The following is a 15758-nucleotide window of genomic DNA, read 5'->3' as shown; positions in this document are numbered from 1 at the left end:
TTATCAGGGGGCGGGGGGGGGGGGGAGAGAAACAAACAAACAAAATGTCTAAAATGAGAAGAATTAAATGTGTCTGAATCCAGCATGTATAACCTGTTTCACTGTCAATGAATTTACTCATTAACTGGTTCAAGTTGATTATCTCCATTCATTTTGCCCTATGTAATATCAATATATATTAAGAAAGTAATGGTTAATTACTCTCTCCAGAGGACAAGAAGAGTCAGTGAAGAAACAGGACAGAAAGCATAGTGGTTTAAAAAGACAGGCAAATTCTCTGAGTTGTGGTGGTCTACCAGCTCTAGTTGTGAGGAACCTCGGCCATTGTATGTTCCTTCATGTTCTGAATATCAGATTCTCTGGGCAACAATGAGGGAAGGCCTTGAGCCCCTGTGTTCCTGCTTGCATGCCCTCTGCAATATCTGATTGGCCATTGTGGGCAACAGGATACTGGCTTTGATAGACCATTGTTCTTCATAGACTTATATAGTATTCAGATGGATAAATTGTGCCATGATTACAATGATCTTAGAAACTGTTTAAAATATACTATTTCTTGTTTGCATCATGCAATGTATTTTCTTACACAGCAGAAGCCTAAAAGTATGTTCTTTTCTTGAACTATATTGGTTGGTGGCACATAGGTTTTCCATGCACCCACGTATGGTGGGCAGTCTCCCAGTGATTCTCTCCATTGTGGCAATTATCTCAAGAGAAAAATAAAGAAAAAAGTCACCAGCCTCTGTGCTGGTATGTCACTTCCAAGTGAAACCCATAAGTGACAATGGGTAGCTTTTGGAATTTCCAGAAACTCTATGGTAAAACCATAGAGTCTTACCATAGAGCTCCTAAAGCTACTCATTAATCACATCCATGCTGTACCCAGAAGTGATGCAGTGATGTTTTTGATGCACACTCACACCTATCTCCTCCCCCCATCCTTCTACTGGTTGTCAGGAGGATACACAGGCCTAAGCAGGCAATCTCAGGCTAGGCCTAGCTATTGCCACTGGAAAATTCTGAATACATTACTGCGTGCTACTAATTTAAAAAACTTCTGGCATCCTTAGAGACCTCCCTCTTTCTTGTCCTGTGCTTTCAATAATCACAGAGTGGAAAGAGACTGAAGAACAATTTTTGTGTTTTCTTAATTGCTTTTTCAGTAAGCAGCTTCCTTTTAAAAATTTTCTGTAAGTGACACAGTTTCTGATCATGTTGCTTTCCACCTGTACCTTCTGGGCATCAGCTGTTGACCATTTGTATTATCTATATTTTCAAAATCCTCCTCCACAATTCACTTTTCATGGTCTCAGAGTATCATCTTTCTTTCTCATGAGTCATATCAATAACACTGTGAAGTGTGATGCAGGTTTGATTACCTAATACCAGAACACCAATTATTGTTCATGTAGAATTCTTCAAGGATGATACTCATAGGCACTTGAAGTGGTGTCTGTGACCTAGTATTGACCCAAATTAGAAGAAACAGGCTTGGATTCCACCTAGAATTCCTGCAGGCACAAAGAGGGAGTGTGATTTTTACTGATTTCCCTGCTCCCTAAGATCTCAGATTCTCCCCAAGTTATTTCCATGGATTCCCCCATCCCCTTCAAGTAACATTTGAGGAGACATGTTGGATAGCTATGGGACAGGGGAAATGGTGAAAATCACCCCTGCCTTGCACTCGTGGAAATTCTAGGCAGGATCCAGGTTAAGTGATGTATTTATGTTGCCCCATCTTTAATTGTGTTGTCCTCTGCTGCTGACTTGATGAATGCAAACAGGATAATGCTTGTGATAAAGATTCAAGAGATAACTTAACCATGGACTTGACTCACAGTTAACCTGTACTTACTGCACCAGTGCTTCACCCAGCTGCGCCAAGTGTCCTTTTTCCAGAAGAAGGCTTTGCCGCTAGCTGAATGATTTCTTAATATCCAGCACTTGGTATTTAGAGTAAAGAGAACCTACGTTCCCTTTACTACAGCCATGGTTTTAGCCCACACGTGCTTAACCAAACTGTGTCAATTTGGCTGTACAGAATGGGCCTAGCACAGGATTATTGTCATCTCCTGCTGAGGAGCAAATGTGTTGAATGTTAATGCATTTTGTATTTGTATTTTTCATTTCTGTGAATCTTTTTGAGGAGAGCCAGTGTGGTATAGTTGTTAGCAGCAGTAAGAACCAGGTTTGAATGCCAACTCTACCACAGAAGCTTGCTGTGGGTGACCTTGGTCCAGTTACACTCTCTCAGCCTAACCTAACTCACAGAGAGGATAAAATGGAGGAGAGGAGAATGATGTAAGCCTCTTTGAGTCTCCCTTGGAGAGAAAGGTGAAGTATAAATGAAGTAAAAATAAAAATAAATAAATTTTGGCTGAAAAGGGGGATAAAATATGACTAAATATGACTAAACCACCCACCTCACAGGGTGTTTTGTGGAGATAATAATGGCAGACTTTGTAAACTGCTCTGAGTGGGTGTTAAGTCATCCTGAAGGGCGGTATAGAAATCGAATGTTGTTGTTGTTGATATAATAATAATGATGATGATAATGATAATAATAAAAAACAACCGCATCACTATTTTTATTTGTGGAATAGAAAACTTAGGTGACATAATCATGGCTGTGCATGGAGAGTAGCATTTGATTGTGGCAAGGAAGGAATACTCTTATCTCCAGAGCATTTCCTTAAAACCTGTGTAAATCTGTGATGCGCTTGACATACAGAACTGTTCTATAGACCTAAATATGTAATTAATCTCTCTATTGTGTTTGGTTTCTGTTTTCAAGTCACCTTATATTGTTGATCTCCTGGACTGCTGGTGGTTTGATTCTGCATAAAGAACAGATGTTTCATTGGCTTGGTTGTTGACCTGCAAAGTTCATGTACAGTTCAGTGCTAAGATGGAAGTAAACACCAGTCCTACAGATCTGCTTAGTCTAAGCTTAGGAGCGAGTAAATAAGCCTGAAGCTGACAGAGCTATCATTTCTTCCTCCTCTGATTGGATTTTGATCCTTCTGTCCCATTTTTGTCCTGCTCCATCCTCCTTTCACCTTCCTGTCATCACATATACGGCTTCTCGTGATCCCTCTGGCCAAGGATTACAGACAATCGACTTGGTCAGTGTCCTGAGACTTATGTCACTTTTGCGCCCCAGGAGAGTCTCTGTCCTGCTATTTCTTACTACCCATACAGGATTCTGCACTCACATTCATTCACTGTGTTGGACTTGCATGCCTGAGTTGAAAAGAAAGGCTAAGCAGCCAGAATGGAAGGGGTCTCACCTGTTTCAGGTAGGGTTACATCTATCCTGGAACCAGAGAATGAAGCCTGATTGCACAGCTGAATATAACGCACATTTCAAATATTACGATGTTTGGGTTTATCCCTTCCTCTGCCACAACTGCTTCTTATATGTCACATAACCCTTCAACTAATTTCTGGCAGATGCACGCACAAATACCCCCAAACTTACCTGCTGCATTTGCTAGGCTTCAGTATATATCCTAATTTATCCTAATTATAAGAGCCATTGAATAATGGGACAAATTGAGAGGGAAAATCTCTTCTCATGAAGGTTTTATTTTAATTATAGGCTGGCCAGAGTCTGCAAGGGTGGGACATTATTGCAAGCTCCACATTTCCATTATGAAATGGTGGTCTAATGGAGTCCAGGAAGAAGATATTCCTCCACTAAAGAAAGGGACTACCAAGATATTTATGACATCAATCTTTTTGAAGATGTGTTTGACAATGGGCAGTGGACATTAACTCTCGCGGGATCTTCTCAAAGACTTGAGATAGATCTTCTGTAGAGCCGCAGAAAAACTCCAAGAAACAAACTTGCATAGAGCCTTTTATTTAGGAACAATAACTTTTTATCAAAGATAATACCTTTATTAAATAATCAATTAATTCCTTATTAAAGGTAATACCTTTTTATTAGGCTGTTTAGGCTCTTTAGATTGCTTCTCTGGACTCTTTACCTGGCATATTAACTAAAATTACCAGTTTTTTAAAAAATATATGGCCTACATCATCTTTCCTTTGCTCTCTTATAAGGAAGGAATTTGTGGACTCTGATTAATGCTAGAAAGACATCTGATTAACTGCTGGCTTTTATGTTCTCCGAAGGAAAGTATCCATTTTTTTCTTGTCTATCCCAGTAGCCTGATTTATTATGAAACTTGTTTTGCCTCTAACACTCTCTAATGGATTGAACAGTGCTATATTTAGCAGAATTGTCCCTCTCTCTGACATCTCTGGAGAAAATATAACTTGTAGTTAGGCCCTTAGTCACTGTAATATACAATTCCTACACCAGCTCAGGTTATATATATTATACATACCCTCTGCCAGGTTAATTTACAGAAGCTTTTCCTTCTTGTAACCAAATATATACAAAAATAGATGTTAGAAAATTAGGCCATTTTCCTACTATCTGATTAAGGAACATTTGGGTTTGCTGAAAGGTGATACTCTTTTTAAAAAATAGTAGCAGTAATGAGATGGAAGATCATCTTGACTAGATGCATTGTCTAGTCATTGTCTTGATTAGACAATGCATGGAAAATAAAGGTACCATCCTACTATATAAAAGGCTAACCATGTTCCAGACCTCCTCCAGAGGGCGCTGCTGTGGAGACAATCTCAGAAGAGGCAGCCCGTCCCTCCAAGAGTGCGCCATGGAGGGAAGACCAGGCCAGGATCAGGCATGGAGCAGGCAGAAATGCCCACCCCCCACCTTCACTCAGCTGGGATCAGGCATGGAGCAGGAGGCGATGTCCACCCTTTGCCTTCACCCAGCTGGGATCAGGAGTGGAGCAGGTGGCAATGCCTGTCCCCCTTTACCCAGCCTCGATCAGGAGCAGAGCAGGTGGCAATGCCCACCCCCCATCACTTGGCCGGAATCAGGCACGGAGCCGGAGGCAATTCTCGCCCCCCTTTACCTGGATGGGATCAGTAGCAGTGGCAATTCTCACCCCTCCTTCACCCGACCAGGATCAGTCACGGAGGAGGAGGCAATGCCTGCCTGCCCTCCCTCCCCTTTCTAGAGCCTGTTGTGTTTTTTTTCCCACAACAGGCTTTGTTACTAGTTTAACATCAAGAGAGTTCATGCTATATGCACATAATTTTACATCCTAATGGACTGGTGACCGCTCATTTCTCCTGATACTTTTAGTGCCTTGAGAGCTAACAAAAATCATTGTTACCACCAAATATTACACAGGGTAGAGAGTTGTGTATGTGTAGCATATAAATATCTAACAAATGTGAATTCTGGGAGCTGGAAATGGCATCATTGTCCATTGCATTGGAGGTTACATTCTCTGGATTCTCTCACATGTGAGAACCCCACTGAAGCAAAGGATGTTTTCTCCTATGGCAAATATTGTATGTCTGAGGTAATCAGCTAGCTTGACTCTTGAAAGTTTATACCCTGGAAAGCTTGTTGGTCTCTAAGGTGCCTCTGGATGCAAATCTTGTTCTACTGCAGATCAACATGACTCCCCACCCGAAACTGGTTTCATTTGCAGACTTTTTCAAGGAATGGCTATACTAATGAATTTGGTGACTGTCTTTCTCTTTTTAAAATAAGGAATTTTTTTTAAAAAAAGAATGTGGAACTATGTATATGCAAATCCTTTCACAATGTCTTTTTTCTTCCAGACTTTTATAGTATTGAATAGAGGGAAGGCAATTTTCCGATTCAGTGCCACTCCCGCCCTATACATTTTAACGCCTTTCAACCCTCTTCGAAAAATAGCTATTAAGATTTTGGTACATTCATATCCTTTTCAAGTGGCTGTTTTGGGAAGTATGTTATGTTGTTGTTTAAGACAGCAGTTTATAAATACTTTTTTGTGCAGTTCTTTCTATGTTCCTTCTGTTTTTACCTTGATAGGTCTATGAGAAACATTCTAAACAATTGAATTTAAACACACAGGATTTCTAAGCTTTCTGGAACCAATCTCCTGTACGATTTCAGAAGGGGTCATAATAATGCCGCTATTCCAGGGAATAGATTTGTGAGCACTCAGAGCCAAGTTATGAGAGACAAATTACACGAGGAGGAGCACATGCAGGGAGTTGCAATGTTAGCCGGGAAGCTGAGTTTTAAAAGAGACCGGGAGATGGCTGCTTAGAGGGTTTGTTAATTTCCTCTTTGCCTCCAGAAGGCGCTGTCAGTTTCACTTCCCCTTTTAAGAGGCAAAGAAGAAATTAACAAACCCTCTGAGCAGCAATCTCCCTGGCTCTGTTGAGAGGGGAAATTGACAGAGCCTTCTGATCACTTTTAAAACTCAGCTTCCCGGCTAATATTGCAACTCCCTTCACGTGCTCCTCCTCATGTAATTCATCTCTTGTAGCTTAGCTCTTAGTTCTTTTCTTTAATTTCTCTGACTGGGAAATGAAGCTGTAGTGTGTGTGTGTGTGTTCTGTTGTGCATATGCACTCCCACATAACTAGATCCCCAGTGAAAATGGTCAGCTGTGCATTGGGCAGGTAAGTTTACCTGTATTGGTTAAATCTTGAGAATGACTCATTTATTTATTATTCCATTGTGAACATTTGTATAAACTTCTTTAGAAAGTTGTATCCTTCAGTGGAGTAGTGAAGTGATTTTAGATTCTGGACTTAAAGGCCTTATGCTTCTACCTTTAAATGGTAATGTGAATCTACTGCTGTGCCACGAGCTGGGACCCTTGACTTCTTCTCCAAAGCCTGGCCCCGAAGGAACCATGGGTACCTTTAAAGCATGGTCCTACATGTTGCTGGTCTTATTATCCTGATCCATTGAAGCATTCAACCCTATGATTGGCATCAAGCACATGAGAACTACCACAATCACTGTTCAATCGTAAGCAGTTACACCTTTCTAGTCCCTCGAAGTCGGTGTGTTTAGAAGGGCATATCTGCTTATGATGGCACTGATATTCACATAATTCAGAAATAAGCATTGAAATTAGAAGTAGTCTCAGAATATACAGTATAGAGAGGCACTGGAATGCCTTTATTTACATTATATGAAAAGTCTGAAAGTTTCAGTTCCCATGATAAGTAGACAGGGAAGTGGCATGATACTTACATCAACAGAGTGGGGGCCACTCTTTTCTGACTAGCCCCTATTAAAAAAAGGGAGGAGGCTGAATGGGGGAAGCAGCAGTTGCTGTTTGTAGTAGCTCCAAGACAAACTTCTCTCCTCCCACCCCCCACAAGCAGAGAGGCCATTGCTTTCCAGGGCAATTGACTAAGGAGTTAGCATTTCGTTTATGGAGTTTATTCATCTCCTGGAACACACGTGTAAACTGAGCCAGTTTCCTGTTGGCCATCACTTGGCTTGCTGGGACTCTAAAAAGGACTTGAATGCTTACCTAAAGAGGACTCGGTTTCTTTAAGACTCTCTGTCCAAACCACTGACTGAACTGAAACTGAGCTGTATATGAATGCACTAAAGTTTAAATCCTACTCCCTGCTCTAGGGTGAGTCTTATATATTGCGCACCCATTTAGCAATATTGGGCCTTCTCAGATCTGAGACTTCCTATCCCACAGGGCACCAAGAAGGAAAAAAAATCATCAATGTGTTTAAGTTAACCCTGGCCTCATGCTTAACTTTTTCACTGAGCACAATGATTTTTTTAAGTGTTTACCAGGGGTTGAATTTCTCTATGGAATATTCAAATTTAGATTGTCCTTTAAATGTCTAACTAGGAGAGGCATCTTTTAGTGAGTATGGATAGATATAGTACATTTTGCAGGCTGAGATATAAGTGGTTTGGACATTCAATTTGTGGTCATGTTGTATGTGGGTAAACAATCTACCTTTTTGTACTAATTAAACTGGAAACAGTGGAAATCTAATCATAAGAAATTACACTCTCATCTTCTGTTTCTCTTGAAGATGCCACCAAGAACTGTCCTCTTTGGGCCATGTCAGATTTCGTGACTGAGAGCAAATAGACACACGCAAGTAAGGACTCGTTTAAATTCACAGGGATTGGAGGAAAGCCACAAAGTTTAAATTTAATTATGGTTTTGATGGCAAAGGGGGCCTATCTTATCCTGATCAACCCTACACAACCCCACACATCAGATATCCATACAGAATGACCATGTGTACATATTCCATGGACTTCCTTCAACAGACATGTCATAGGCAATGTATTGCTTTTGACTCTTTTGAATAAAAGAGTCACAGGCTATACCTATAGGCTGCCTTCGTAACTAATCCTTGGCTTGCCAAATGAGATCTTGCAAGATGAAGAAGCCCTTAATGTAGGGGTAGCTTAAATTTCTGCTAAGTCGATTGAGAAGCAGAATGATCAGCAGGAAGCATCACTGATTTTTTGGGTGGCTTTTTATCCTTCATCTATTTATAGTTCTATTAGTTACAGTGAGTGTTGAACTGTGTGTGAACAATCCCTTGAATAGGATGGAACTCCAACTCAAATTGTTTGGAAAGTTTGATCTGTACCCATCTTCCAAAAAGATGTGTTATTCAATTCATCATCTGCCCCAGCAGATGTTCCTAGCTCTTGTTCATTTATTGTGAACTGTAGGGTCATATAGGCCAGCCTTTGTTGTGTTTTTTGGGGCAGTAATGACATTTTTTAGAGATGAAGCATAAATTAGCATCACCAGGATGTGCCTGATGCAGCCCGCATATTTCATTCCGTCTTGAAATGTTAAAGCTACAAAATACAAGTCAGTTCATATGCATCTCTTTGGGAAACCAGGCTTGGCTTTCATGAAAGGGATAATGAACAATAATGAAGCTGACTCTTAACAGCTGCACAAAGCCAACATTTGGCAAAGAAAGAAGTGATATTTGTTTGTTTACTTACTTACATTACACACATTTATATCTCACCTTTCTGCCCAATCAGAGAGACAAAGGCAGTTAACAAGTAAAACAGCATACGAAAATACATCATAAAAACAGTTTCTTAAACAGAAGGCGACAAATTAAAACAAAAATGGGAAGGAAGGATCACTGAAAGACTGACACATGAAACAAGTCTTCACCCACTGGCAGAAGACAGTGATAAAAAGGGACAAATGAATATCCCTGGAAAGGAGTTCCGTACGGTGCAAATGATCCCGATTCTCAGTTTAGCGGCAGCAAAAGTCAAGTAGCTTGATGTTGGAGGCATGCCTTCCTTTGATTTGGGGCTAGAAATTAATTAGATCCATAAATGGCAAACTCATCTTAAGAAGCAACACAATTTGTAACATCTTATTAGATGGGGGGAAAGATGTGAAAAGTGGTCAAATAATATGGGCGAGGGCTTTCTTCCTATCATTGTCAGACAAAATTGTGCCTACCAAGATTTTATCAATGCCTGTTGATCTCAATTTTTATGTACAACTCTGCTTTTCAACATTGATTTGACCTCAGGAACACTTGTACCGATAGATGACCACTTTGAATGTTATACATTGAACATAATACTACAGCAAGTCATTTTCTCAGACTGTCAAAGCAAAAGCTAAGATAAAATTGCCTGTGGCTATTTTGTCGAAGAAACTAGGGAATTCCCTTAGACTCAGAGCAGAAAAATGGTCCTTTTAGTACAGTGTGGTCTTAGTCTATCTACTTAAAGGTGCTTTAAAGGAAAGGGTATGAACCTGAATTTCATACATGCAAAGCAGATACTCTGCTACTCGGCTATCTATGCTTCATGATTCCAGGCTTTCACTGTTTGTCTATGAGAGCCCAAGTCTGTTTTTCTGTTCATGAGTTTGATTTATTGATTTGTTTGATTTGATTTGATTTATACCCCACCCTCCCCACAGATGGGCTCAGGGCGGCTAACAACATTCAAAAAATACATTAAATGTCACAAAACCATAAAATCAATAATATTTCTTAAAAAGTCATTAAAATAGTCCAGGAACAGGCTATTTAAACAAATATTGGGAGTCCATATATGGGCACAGCAGATGGCCGAGGGCAGCCCCAGTTATGCTTGCACTTCGAAAGCCTGATACAGAACTATTACAGGACTGTTAACATGTGCAAAAACCATAATTGTGCTGAATATGCTTATTTCTGTATTATTGGTCAGGTCTGTTAAGACTGTTGAATGTAGCAACAAGACACATTTCTGCATCAAATAGCTATCGGGCTTTTTTGAGCCCCCAATTTATTAAGATTTGTGTTTTTTATGTGTTTTCATGATATATTTCAGATATATTAAATTTTGGTCTAACTAGTTTTTACTAGTATTTGCTGTGGTCTGGGATATCTAAAAATAAGAATACGATGAAGTATTTATTTTTGAAAAAAGTATATTTCTTTAACCTGAACAGAATGCCCCATTAATTTTATGTTTTGCTTCTCCGTAATTATATGATTTCCTGCTTATGTTCCTTAATGATTTAACCTACATTATTCAGCATGCTCATTATGTGCACTATTTTGACCAATTGCGTATTTATGACCCTAAGTAACCCTCCAGATTGGACGAAGAATGTAGAGTAAGTTGGATTTTATTCTTAAATTTGATTATTCCTCGCTGCATTTTGTAGGATGGATTACATTCGATCTGATGCAAGCTTTGTGATACATTTATAATGCAATCCTAAGCATAGTTGCTCCAGTCTAAGCGCATTGAAATCAATGGGCTTAGACCGGAGTAATTCTTCTTAGGATTGCAATGAAAGTGTTGAATTGATTCAGTCATGAGCATATGATGGTACACACCAGTGCAATTTTGTATCTTTCTTCCAATACCAATTGTGCTCTGCCAGACAACAATCTGCATTTGGAAAAAGGTGAGTCACAAACAATAGCAAAGTCACACAATGACTTGAACAGGACAGATTTAAAAAGGAGTGGTCAATACAGATAATTTTAGGTTCAATGGGTTTGGGGTGGGGAAAGATTCCAATTTAATGTTAGCTGTTCTGGAGAATATAGTTCCTGGAAAGTACCACAGGGATGAAGGGGAAGAATAAAGATCGGAGCAAGGCAGGACAGAGCTCAATGATCTTTAGCTACAACCTGAATTTGCGGTCTCCTCTGCTAAGCCAGCATGGCTGGGACCTTGGACTTTTGTCCCAAAATTCAGCTGTTTTGTCACGACTGGACAAAGTGAATGATTTTGTTATTCTATGTATAATTACCTTATTGAACTTAACATCACAAGAAATGACAATGGCTGCTGATCTAGGAAGATTTGGGAAACCATTAGACAAAAACCTGGAAAAATGGTATTTTTCAGATTCAGATTTTGGGAATGGTTCCATATTGGTATTTCAGAATATTTGGGTCCCCCTCCTAATACCATTCTGGTATTCAGATGTGATGGAGGTTTTTTCCTGAATTTTCTTCAGAATTCTGAAATTTGGGATCCATTATTCCCTATGGAGGGATTCTTTCTGGGAAGAAGAGTTGGATTGGCTGTTTTTCAACCAAATGACCCCAAAATTGCAGGAATCCTATTCTTCCTGTCCTCTAAATACCCCCCCCCCCTGCCAAATCTGCAACTTATACCATTACTGGCTCATAGAAGAAGCCTCGGGAGCTATACCTGCCCTTCATCACTGGTGCTCCTGTTTCCTCCCAGTCCTGTATAGAAGAAACACAAAAGAAATACGAACAAGCATGAGCTTTGTTTTACATGCTTCTGTGGGTTCTACTTATTTTAATTGACATATCTACTTTCCCAGCAACTCTTGTTACAATTATATTCAGGGCCGGCTCCAGTGTCGCTGGCACCTGAGGCAGCTTAATGGCTGCCTCTGTGCGCGCGCAAAAGCGCACGCACGCAATGGGCTGTGTGATGATGTCACTGCATGTGATGTCATCACGCAGGGCTGGTGCACACGTGGGGGGGGGGGCTTCCAGCCCTCCTGTTCAGTTGCTCTGTGGGCCAGGCTCAGCTGGCCGCCCTGGCCACCAGTTGCGCCTGGCCCGCAGAGCAACTGAATGGGAGGCTGCCCACTCAGCTGCACATGCTGTTGGGCGGCGGCGGCAGCTCCGTGGAGCATGCCCCTGCCCCCAGGCCGGCACCCCCTCCGGTGCCTTAGCGCCCTGAGGCGGTGGCCTCGCCAGCCTCAATGGGCAGGCCAGCCCTGATTATATTTGTATTTGTTCCAATTATATTTGTGTTTTTTTCTTTATGAGAGTTATGAGAACATCATTTTGACACCATACTTATTTTATGCACATAATTGCGCCAAGAGGTGCTGAGCCTAACAAACATCCCCTCTAGGCCATACAGCAACTAGAGTTCACTTGAATGAGAGGGGTTTTTTTAACACAATTTGGAATGTGGATTTTATGTATTGCCAATCAAATTGGATAATGTCCCTGCTGTTTCTTTCTACTTCTGAGTTTTAAGGTTGGAGAAGATCATTTTTCCCCAACTCCCCAACGCAGACTGAGAGGATGCAGGCACAAACATACTTACTTCACTCACTGTCAAATTCCAGAACAGCAAGTTGACCCTCAGAAAGACCAATTGCTCAACCCTCCAGGGGACCAGATCTGAGTGGTGCAAGCTGACAGTGTCATCTGTCTGGGGGGAAAAAACATACTCATTCTGCAAACTTGTTGGAGGGCAGAAGAGGAATCTCTAAGCCACAAGAGAGAGATCTGACCAGACAATCTCTTTCCTGGTACAGTAGCTCAGTGGATCTTTGGCACACAACTCATAGGGCTCAGATAGGTAATCCCTCACCATTGTATCTACTGAAGCTTGGCTCATGTGCCTTATGTTCTCACTGGGGCCTTCTGCCTCCCTGATAGTCTCCATCACCATGGCTATCCTGGGAGTGGCTATGGAAGGATTCTACCCCAAAAGGGAGTTGCTGGAGGGAGCAGCAGAGCTGCTTTCTCCCTCTCCCTCTCCTTGAAGCTGCATGCCCCTCTTGGCCTCCAGATACTGCATGTCTCTGCAGTGAATGGGCTAGCTGGCTATGATGTAAGCTCCACTCACTCCCCCACTTAGAGGCAGATTTTCTCTCCAAAATGGTCAAGATTGCTTGCTGTGGTTGAGCAGCCTCAGGTAGCGTGCCTCTGTATATAAGTTAAAGGTCTTTTTGTCCCACACTTTAAAACATATATATTTGTGGGTTATATCCCAATCTAAAATGCTTGGTAGGGGAGAAGCAGAAGCCTATGTCTTCTTTAAAGGAAATGGCACTAGAAGCTGAGTAAAGTTCAAAAGAAAATTGCAGGTTTATTAAACAGGCAGGGTTGCTATATAAGCAGGGAAAGAAAAGCTGAGGTAAATTTTGATTGTAGAATGTATGTTTCACAAGCATTAGGCACAAAAATCTTAAAGCTTAGTTTCAGTAGTTACAGATCTTAAAAGTGAGAGGTTGGTAGTTTCAGACTTAGGTTACTTTAACAAGGTTTCTTCATAGATTTCACTTTACAGCTTAGGTGTTCTGACTTCAACACAGCGCTCTTTACCCTTTACATCAGACCCAGGGTCCTCCTCAGAGCCAAAACCCCTTTCTTAGATACTGGGCAGGAATTATTCTTTTCCAAAAGACATAACCCTCCCTGATCACTTGGCTAAAGGGGCGTCTCCTTTACTACCCACTTCCTCTGCCAGCAACACGGCTCCAGATCTATCTTATCTGTGTAAATCAGTGTTGATTTTCACACACAAGTAATTTTACTAAAGTCTTCTTTAAACCTAAAGCTGTCCTAGTTAGGGCAAACTTTTTCTCTTTTCCTCACACAGAGAGTCTTTGTCAGACTTGAAATTTCAACTCCTTCCACAATTCTGTCAGCACCAATTTGTTACCTTCTCACTGGCCAGTCACAGAGAGGGGAGAGCAGCCTGTCAATCATTCTCCTTTCAGGAAGTTTATTTAACCCTTTCCCTTCCATTCTCTGGGTGGTGCCCTTAACAAACCTTTCATTTAAAAGCCCATTCCAACGCACTGGCATACTTGGCAAGGCTGCTGTTGATGCATGGGTCACACATGGTCACCAGCATGTAGACCTTCTGTTTGGTGAGATGTTCCAGGCAGGATTTTATGTCTTCTTGCAGCCTCACACTGCTGGAGTAATGTCAGCCCATCCTGTCCCTGGCTCCAGAAAGGCTTCCCTCTTCCCCTGAAGCATCTGGAGCAAGGGAATGACAAGACTCAGGCTTGCCATGTCAGACAATAACATGTTGGTGAACTTCTTATAGGGCTTAAGTACCTCCACCTTCTGGGATAGAGTCTTCCACTCCTCATTGTTGAACTGTCTCTCCCCCTGAACAATGTCTACTTTTGAGGCCACCTTGTCCAGGGCAATTTTCTCCTCCACCAGACACTCAACCATGGTGCAGATGGATTTCCAAAGAGAGCTCTGGCATGTCCATCAGAGCCTGTTTCTGGTGCAGTAGATGGGTGTGTAAGAAGTCACTTTTGTGATATTCCAGCAGTTTTGGAGCAAAAGCTGGAAATCATGAGTTGCAGTGTCCATTTTGGGATTCTTTGCAGATGTGAAGGAGGTGGGCCCTGCAATACAACGTTTCAGGCCCACAGCCTGTGCCATTGCCATAATATTTGTGCCTCCATCAGTCACCATGTAGTTCATGGAGAAATCCCTGCCTACCATGCCACTAACTGCTTTTTGTGACAACAGAGATGTTGGCTGCCACGTGTGCCTCAGCCAGTACCTCAGTGTGGAACAAAGCCTGGCGACAGCCAGCCCAGCAGCTCCTTCACCTTCCTTAGCACTGGTTGCCCCACCCCCACCCAAAATATCCTCAGGTTGCCACCTGTATGCATTCGGTGAAAGGTAAGTGTGCTGCAAAAGAAAGCAGGTGTAAATGTTAGATGTGAAGTGCACAGATCTCCCACAAGCACAGGACAACTGTGACTTCATATGGTCCCTGGCAGCCCTGAACAGGGATGGCATCGTGGCACTAGTGTGAGAAGGGACAGGCAGCTTACAGCAGCTTGGAGAATCCGATAGCTTCAGCTAGAAAAAGGCTGCCAATCTATAATGATTATTTGCTAATGAGATGAGTCTCTGTCCTGCCCGCTTCTGCCCACCCCCTGGCATACAAGTGTCAGGTGAACCAAACATCTCCATCAGAGTTACTTGGAGCCCCTTCCCTAGAGGAGACCTGGAAGACAGAGCACTAAAGGCAGGCTCAAAGCCACCCCACCAGCCTCTAGCCTGCTGTCCTTGATATTTCCTGTCCTCCTGTCCTCCATAGCACTCACCTGCACTCACCTGCTATTGCCTCTTTCCCCCAAAACCAACACAATGTAATTTGGAAGAGGTAAAACTACACCTAGGCTTGTTTTAATTTAATTATTTTTAAAAACCTGCTTCTGACTTTCTAGCCTAAAACACATTTTTTGTAACTACATACTATGATGGAAGTATTGAATTCTTTTAAAAACCCAGTCTATTCCCCCTCCCCCAAGTCTACAAGCGAAGCCTAATTTTTTTTTTCAAAAATTGAACTTATCCCCAGTCTTTCTGAAAACCTGACTTCAATTTTTCAGAAGAGTAAAAAGACCATCTAAACCCTAGTTTTAATTACCTGGCTTCAACTGTTTTGAAGCCCAGGTCAATTTAATTTTTTTTTTAATCTTGTGGTCTTATGCCTGATGGTGCAGGGAGGGCAGAATACATATTTAAACAAATAAAATAAATTTAAAAATAAAGTATCAGAAATTTCCTCCAGAAGGATTAAATTTTTCAAAAGCAACAGGAACACCCCAAACCCCCATGAAACCACACTCCCCAAAACCACAACACAGAAAGGTCTTTAAAACAACTAT

The 15758-nt window shown here is 41.5% G+C and overlaps 1 protein-coding gene across 7 annotated transcripts in view; it reads left to right on the top strand.

Moving 5' to 3' along the window:
* The window catches only part of LOC129323705 (sodium channel protein type 1 subunit alpha), a 101436-nt gene that overhangs the window by 781 nt on the left and 84897 nt on the right, over window positions 1-15758 (top strand). For all 7 annotated transcript variants that reach the window (XM_054970304.1, XM_054970297.1, XM_054970301.1 and 4 more), the window contains exons 2-3: window positions 5677-5795; window positions 10398-10487. In XM_054970304.1, the coding sequence (XP_054826279.1) occupies window positions 5677-5795; window positions 10398-10487 (209 nt within the window). The remainder of the gene's footprint in view (window positions 1-5676; window positions 5796-10397; window positions 10488-15758) is intronic.

The sequence above is a fragment of the Eublepharis macularius genome, chromosome 2, assembly GCF_028583425.1.
Source record: "Eublepharis macularius isolate TG4126 chromosome 2, MPM_Emac_v1.0, whole genome shotgun sequence".
Lineage (NCBI taxonomy): Eukaryota > Metazoa > Chordata > Lepidosauria > Squamata > Eublepharidae > Eublepharis > Eublepharis macularius.
The sequence above is the reverse complement of the archived record's forward strand: the minus strand, read 5'-3'. Positions and strand labels throughout refer to the sequence as shown.